This window comes from Calidris pugnax, unplaced genomic scaffold, assembly GCF_001431845.1.
Source record: "Calidris pugnax isolate Ruff unplaced genomic scaffold, ASM143184v1 scaffold38, whole genome shotgun sequence".
Taxonomy (NCBI): domain Eukaryota; kingdom Metazoa; phylum Chordata; class Aves; order Charadriiformes; family Scolopacidae; genus Calidris; species Calidris pugnax.
The window spans coordinates 7,959,073-7,966,990 of NW_015090995.1; the positions used below are offsets into that span (position 1 = coordinate 7,959,073).

Below are 7,918 nucleotides of genomic sequence, written 5' to 3' on the forward strand. Positions count from 1 at the left end.
AACAGAAGAGAAAGTGAGGGACTAAAACAAGGACAAGGAATAAACGCAACAGCAGCAACAAGCTTAACCCAGTAATTGTGCTAGGACATAGCAAGGAGGAGTCACACAGATGAAATAAGAGGTTTGACAGAAGCTGTCTTCTCCAAGAAGTCCCTGGCCTGTTTGTCTACAGTTCAGCTCTGAAGTTTCAACATGCCCTCGAGCCTGTAACCCATCATGTAGGATAATCAGGACAGCTAGAGCCACTCTGACATAAATCCCTCAGCAGAAAGCTTAAGGGCAGCACGGGAAAGGAGGGAGCTCCTCTTGGAGCAGACCCTGCAGAGAGCAGATGGCTCATTTCAAGAGGCAGCTCCTGGGAAGATTAAGATGCTGTAGGTCTCCCAGTGGCCAGGATGGAGAAGAGGGCAGGAGCACATACCCCTTCCCTCAAGGACAGGTTCAGCAGTGACCTACCCAGGTCAGCAGTGCCACAGGAGCTCCTCAGATCAGGCAGGCACACAGTGAAGAGGACTCAGGGCAGGGATGTTACTGTCTGTTCAACAGGAGGAACTCGCCCAGCAATAGCTAGATCTCAATAGCCTTCATCAGCAGATGATTTGATTACATAAAGCTCTGCCTCATAAAGACCAGAGCCCATCCAGATTGTATGTTTTAAATTCTTAAAGCAAAGCACTGACATTCATACAGCTCATTAGGATTGCGCACCACAAACCTCCAGAGGCAGCTACTGTTTCCTTGTCTCACCAGAACACTTACCTCCACCACTAACAGCCAGAAATCCTCTCCGCCCCTTCTAAGAGGGATGCTGCAAACACACTATTTTTGGAACCAGTCAAAGCTTTAAGACTGGCTATTAACATTCACTGTTGTATTTCTCTCCAGAAGATGTGCCTTCCCAAAGCAGTGCCACTTAGCAGAACACCACCAAACCCATCAGGTGGTACAGCCCGGGGCTGGACAGAGCCACCAAAGCCATCTCCCCCCACCCCATACCCCACCACAGGCAGGTCCCCTGCTCCTGCTGGTACCCAGCAGGCAGTTACACAGCTTTCAGCCCAGGGCTGCTTCTCAGGAAACACTAGCCTGAAATACAGCCAAGTCTCACTCTTCCTTTGGAAGATAGGCAGTTTGAGGGGAAAACCCACTGCTGGCAAGTGGGTGGCTTTCTATAGCGAGAGAAGAGAGGCTCCATCATCAGCCTCCACAAAACGGAAAGAGCCTTTAAAGGGCTTTAGTCACTTGCATTGAACGTGGCATTTTGCTGGTGAAAAGGTACTTATGGAAGACTCTCATACTCTGCCTATTTCTGAGCTGGTTACAGGGAAAAAAAACTGCTTGAGTGTGGAAACCCAGCCCATTTCAGAGCCCAAAACCACACTCGGTAGGCTTCAAAAAACCCCAGCATCAATCAAATCCGGGCAGCTCCCTGGTCAGGCCAAAAACCCAAACGAACCGGAGGCACCGTTCCCACCTCCGCCCCACACCCGCACCCAGCCCCCCCCCGGCCAGAGAGCGCAGGCAGCCGCCTGCTCGCCCTCCGCCGCCATCAGACATCGTTACTCATTAATCACAGAAAAAACATCCAACAACGGCAGCGCCTCGAACAGGACCGGCTCGTCCAGGCAGGAACTCTTCTAGTGCGGGAGAGCCAGAAACAAACCCCGCTCTCCCACCGAGCGCCAAAGCCGGCTCCGTTCGGCTGGGGGCTCACCCGGACCCTGCCCTCTCCTCTCCCACCCCACAGAGGGGAGGGAGGGGGCAGGTCCCACCGCATCCCCCCGCCCTTCCCCGCTCCCGGCGGCTCACCCGGGTGGGACATGGGCAGCACGTCGTTGCCGGTGTCTCGGTAGTTGTAGATGACGACGGCGGAGGCGCCCCGCAACCTTGCCAGACGGATCTTGTCGGCGAAGGTGCAGCCGCCGCCGCGCTGGATGAGGGCGAGCCACTCCGAGGACCCCCCATCGCCGCCGCCGCCGCTACCACCGGCCGGGGGGGCCCCGCTGAAGTTGGTGCGGGCGCTGCAGGCGTTGAAGGAGTCGCGGCCGTCGGGCAGCACCAGCAGCCCCGCGGCCCCCCGCACCGGCGAATCCAGCCCGTACAGCCCGCTCTCGCTCGCCTCCCAGCCGCTCCGGTTGCGGTCCGTGCTGTCCTCCCACGACACGTTCAGCCAGGCCGTCCACACCGTCAGGGCGGCCGCCGCCCCCCCTCCACCGCAGGGACCCGGCGGCGGGGCGGCGCAGAGCAGCGCGGCCACCGCCAGCAGCGACACCCCCACCGACATCCCGGCACGGCACGGTATGGCCCGGTCACGCCGCCGCCGTCCCCTAAAAACGCCGCGGCGCCGCCCACGGGGGAGGAGCGGGGCCGCCCCCGCCGCCGCGGGAACCCCGCCCGCCGCGGGAACCCCCCCGCACGGCCCCGCAGCCGGCACCCCCGCGGGGCTTCGCTCAGCGCTGCACCTACGGCCGCCCCGACGGCGCTTTGGGGGCACCGGGGGGTTCCCCCCCTCGCCGGGTCACCACCCCGCGTTGCTGCCCGGGGGGGATGCGGTGGGTCGCCCACCCAGATCACAGAGTCATAGAATGGTTAGAGCTGGAAGGGACCTTAGAGATCATCCAGTTCCAACCCCCTGCCCTGGGCAGGGACACCTCCCACCAGACCAGGTTGCTCAAAGCCCCATCCAGCCTGGCCTTGGACCCTCCAGGGATGGGGCATCCACAACTTCCCTGGGCAACCTGTCCCAGTGCCTCACCACCCTCACAGGAAAGAATTTCTTTCTGGTATCCAATCTAAATCTCCCCTCTTCCAGTTTAAAACCCTTACCCCTTGTCCTGTCAGTACACTTCTGACAAAGAGTCCCTCCCCAGCTCTCCTGTAGCTCCCTTCAGATATTGGAAGGCCGCTATAAGGTCCCCCCGGAGCCTTCTCTTCTCCAGGCTGAATAACCCCAGCTCTGTCAGTCTGTCTTCACAGGAGAGGTGCTCCAGCCCTCTGATCATCTTCGTGGCCCTCCGCTGGGCCTGTTCCAACAGATCCATGTCCTTCCTGTGTTGAGGACTCCAGAGCTGGACACACTACTCCAGGTGGGGTCTCACAAGGGCAGAGTAGAGGGGCAGAATCACTTCCCACGACCTGCTGGTCACACTTATTTTGATGCAGCCCAGGATGCAGTTGGCTTTCTGGGCTCCCAGTGCACATTGCCAGCTCATGTTGAACTTCTCATCCGTGAGCATTCCCAAGTCCTTCTGCTCCAGCCATTCTCCACCCAACCTGTATTTGTGCCTGGGATTGCCATGTCCCAGGTGCAGGACCCTGCACTTGGCTTGGTTGAACTTCATGTGATTTACACGAACCCACCTCTCAAGCCTGTCCAGGTCCCTCTGGATGACATCCCTTCCCTCCAGCATGTTGACTGTGCCACCAAGCTTGGTGTTGTCAGCAAACTTACTGAGGGTGCACTCCATTCCACTGTCCATGTCGCAGACAAAGATGTTAAATAGCACTGATCATCTCTCAGAAGTGATGGTTGCTCCTGATGGTTGCACCTCCCAGGGGCGATGGGTGACCCCCCCCAGATGGCTCCCAGGAAGGGTGGGCCCTCCCCCAGACCCCCTCCCCAGCAGCCTGCCCCAGTGTCTGGAGTGGACACTGCACCCTGGGTGCCAGTGGGCTTGTGGGCACCCCGAGAAGGGGCTGACTCCCCCCAGCAGCCCCCAAGCGCAGCGTCCCCAGCCCAGCCTGCTCTGCACCCTTGAGTTAATATTTGCAGAACAGCCAGCGCCACGCGGTATCAGTCCTGCCTGAAACGGGTTTATGGAGTACCAGCTTAGCTGTGTTAACTCACTGGCCATTGTTCTCCATGTCATTAGACATACACTATAAACCTGCCACTTCAACCAAAAATGCCTTTTTCTTTTTATGTATTAGTTGTGTTTGCATGTTTAATTATTATTTGATCTGTGGAGCTCACAATGAAAATTCATAATTTCCTTAGGACTCCGCAGTTCCTTTTTGGATGGCCAGCTGCGTTCAAAAGTCCCTTGCTCCGGCCCATGCACATTTTTGCTGGGTTGTCCTGCTTCAGGCAGTGGGGTCAGAGCGCTTGCAGAATTGCTGCAGACATGAGCATGACGTGCTGTAGAGCCCTGCTAGGGAAATTGAGGCAAGACAGGAAGATAACAGGAGACATAAGAACATTTTGAGTTCCTGCTTCAGGCAGTGGCGCTTGCAGAATTGCTGCAGACATGAGCACAACATGCTGTAGAGCCCTGCTAGGGAAATTGAGGCAAGACAGGAAGATAACAGGAGACATAAGAACATTTTGAGCTCCTCTTCTCCAGAGCCACTGTTCTGATGGAGAGTCCCTGCCCTGCAGGAACTGCCCTCAGCACCAGGAGCCACTCAGACAGGTCCCCAAACGTCACCGTGTCACTACGTGTAGGCTGGGTCACTGGATGGGAGCCCATCATGTAGAAAGGATTATTCCTGTGCGGTGATTACATGGTACAAGAGCAGCCGCTGCCCATGCAATCACCAGCAAAATTAGTGTAAACACAGAGTTAAAACACTCTCTGATACGAGTCGGCACCACTTAGTTTTCAACACAGGTTTTTGGCTGATTCTGAATCCCTGTGGCTGATAACCGACAACTCGGCGTCGATCTCTACGGCACACATTTTCCTTCACTTGCACCTGGGCTAAATGTGGGACAGTTAGACCTGGCTCGGGTTTGAATGACTGCCTGGGGACAGGGGCTTCAAAACCAAGCCCCTCCACCAGCGCCCACCCCTGCCAGCACGGCAGCCACGGGCTTTTGTAGCTCAGTAGCACAAGGAGCTGAGCGTTTGGTTTTGCTGCAGAAATAGCAGCGTACAGAGCAGGTCATGAAGAGCAGATGAAGCAAGTTGCTAAAGACAATATTGCTACATATACAAAGCTTACTAAGTGAACCCTTTTGTCCTAACCTAAACAAACCTCTCCTTTTCTCATTCCACATCTAAGTAGGTGACTTGGTTCGACAATAACATCTCTAGCTGCAATAAGAAATATACCTGTACGGGATCAGAAAGACGTGCTTTTGTTTTGAAACCTGTTCCATGTAGGTGCAGGGAACAACTTAAAAACGCTCTGAAAATATAACCAACCTTTATGCAACGAACAGCAGCAAAACTGCTCACCTTCAAATGCCTCCCGAGCTTTAGGGATGCTCAGCTCTGGTGCTTCCACCCCGACAAAATTGGACCAAAGCAAAGATTGGAACCAAACTTCTATAGCTCTAGGGATTTTGAGCATAAGGCTTTGCCACAACCTCTTGCACTTTCTTACATTACAGTTCGTAACACAATGATAACAAAGCAACGGCATGGATGCAGATGTTCCAGCTGTGTGGGGGTGCGAGGCCGTTTCTGCGGCAAGCAGGCTGATGGGGAGCTGACCTGCAGGACATCACGGTGCTCTGTGCTGGACACAGCTGCCCATCAGCTCCAGCCTGGGTCTGGGGGTACCAACAAACTGCACTGCTCTCTGGCAACCGTTGGGAAATGTGCACTGCTGCCTGCTGGTAAAATGTCCACAACACAGCTGGTCATCTCACCAAAATGAAGACTGAGCCTAAATTTGAACTCCTCTTCGTGCAGCACAGAGTGTGGTAACCAGAAAAAAAAAAAAACCCACTGTCCATGTCGCAGACAAAGATGTTAAATAGCACTGATCATCTCTCAGAAGTGATGGTTGCTCCTGATGGTTGCACCTCCCAGGGGCGATGGGTGACCCCCCCCAGATGGCTCCCAGGAAGGGTGGGCCCTCCCCCAGACCCCCTCCCCAGCAGCCTGCCCCAGTGTCTGGAGTGGACACTGCACCCTGGGTGCCAGTGGGCTTGTGGGCACCCCGAGAAGGGGCTGACTCCCCCCAGCAGCCCCCAAGCGCAGCGTCCCCAGCCCAGCCTGCTCTGCACCCTTGAGTTAATATTTGCAGAACAGCCAGCGCCACGCGGTATCAGTCCTGCCTGAAACGGGTTTATGGAGTACCAGCTTAGCTGTGTTAACTCACTGGCCATTGTTCTCCATGTCATTAGACATACACTATAAACCTGCCACTTCAACCAAAAATGCCTTTTTCTTTTTATGTATTAGTTGTGTTTGCATGGTTAATTATTATTTGATCTGTGGAGCTCACAATGAAAATTCATGATTCCTTAGGACTCCGCAGTTACTTTTTGGATGGCCAGCTGCGTTCAAAAGTCCCTTGCTCCGGCCCATGCACATTTTTGCTGGGTTGTCCTGCTTCAGGCAGTGGGGTCAGAGCGCTTGCCGAATAGCTGCAGACATGAGCATGACGTGCTGTAGAGCCCTGCTAGGGAAAGTGAAGCAAGACAGGAAAATAACAGGAGACCTAAGAACATTTTGAGCTCCTTTTCTCCAGAGCCACTCTTCTGATTGAGAGTCCCTGCCCCTACCAACTGCCCTGCAGGAACTGCCCTCAGCACCAGGAGCCACTCAGACAGGTCCCCAAACGTCACCGTGTCACTACGTGTAGGCTGGGTCACTGGATGGGAGCCCATCATGTAGAAAGGATTATTCCTGTGCGGTGATTACATGGTACAAGAGCAGCCGCTGCCCATGCAATCACCAGCAAAATTAGTGTAAACACAGAGTTAAAACACTCTCTGATACGAGTCGGCACCACTTAGTTTTCAACACAGGTTTTTGTCTGATTCTGAATCCCTGTGGCTGATAACTGATAACTTGGCCTCGATCTCTAGGGCGCACGTTTTCCTTCACTTGCACCTGGGCTAAATGTGGGACAGTTAGACCTGGCTCGGGTTTGAATGACTGCCTGGGGACAGGGGCTTCAAAACCAAGCCCCTCCACCAGCGCCCACCCCTGCCAGCACGGCAGCCACGGGCTTTTGTAGCTCAGTAGCACAAGGAGCTGAGCGTTTGGTTTTGCTGCAGAAATAGCAGCGTACAGAGCAGGTCATGAAGAGCAGATGAAGCAAGTTGCTAAAGACAATATTGCTACATATACAAAGCTTACTAAGTGAACCCTTTTGTCCTAACCTAAACAAACCTCTCATTTTCTCATTCCACATCTAAGTAGGTGACTTGGTTCGACAATAACATCTCTAGCTGCAATAAGAAATATACCTGTACGGGATCAGAAAGACGTGCTTTTGTTTTGAAACCTGTTCCATGTAGGTGCAGGGAACAACTTAAAAACGCTCTGAAAATATAACCAACCTTTATGCAACGAACAGCAGCAAAACTGCTCACCTTCAAATGCCTCCCGAGCTTTAGGGATGCTCAGCTCTGGTGCTTCCACCCCGACAAAATTGGACCAAAGCAAAGATTGGAACCAAACTTCTATAGCTCTAGGGATTTTGAGCATAAGGCTTTGCCACAACCTCTTGCACTTTCTTACATTACAGTTCGTAACACAATGATAACAAAGCAACGGCATGGATGCAGATGTTCCAGCTGTGTGTGGGTGCGAGGCCGTTTCTGCGGCAAGCAGGCTGATGGGGAGCCGACCTGCAGGACATCACGGTGCTCTGTGCTGGACACAGCTGCCCATCAGCTCCAGCCTGGGTCTGGGGGTACCAACAAACTGCACTGCTCTCTGGCAACCGTTGGGAAATGTGCACTGCTGCCTGCTGGTAAAATGTCCACAACACAGCTGGTCATCTCACCAAAATGAAGACTGAGCCTAAATTTGAACTCCTCTTCGTGCAGCACAGAGTGTGGTAACCAGAAAAAAAAAAAAACACTCTAAATGGGATTGGGGATATTTTGCTGCCATGGACTTATTTTATTACCCAGTTTGTGACTTCTTGCTCAGGCACTCGATTGAAAATAACCGAGTAAGCAACACTCAATCATTTCGTCGTCTTCCAGACTGATAATCAATATAGAGTTCTG

The 7,918-nt window shown here is 53.8% G+C and overlaps 1 protein-coding gene across 2 annotated transcripts in view; it reads right to left on the bottom strand.

The window, feature by feature from the left end:
• The window catches only part of RNF128 (ring finger protein 128, E3 ubiquitin protein ligase), a 48,814-nt gene that overhangs the window by 25,517 nt on the left and 15,379 nt on the right, over nucleotides 1–7,918 (bottom strand). The window contains exon 1 of one of the 2 annotated variants that reach the window (XM_014955371.1): nucleotides 1,810–2,288. The exons of the other annotated variant lie outside the window; for it this stretch is intronic. Within the exon in view, the coding sequence (XP_014810857.1) occupies nucleotides 1,810–2,284 (475 nt within the window). The 5' untranslated portion in view covers nucleotides 2,285–2,288. Of the gene's footprint in view, nucleotides 1–1,809; nucleotides 2,289–7,918 lie in introns of those variants that run through there. 2 annotated transcript variants of the gene reach the window in all.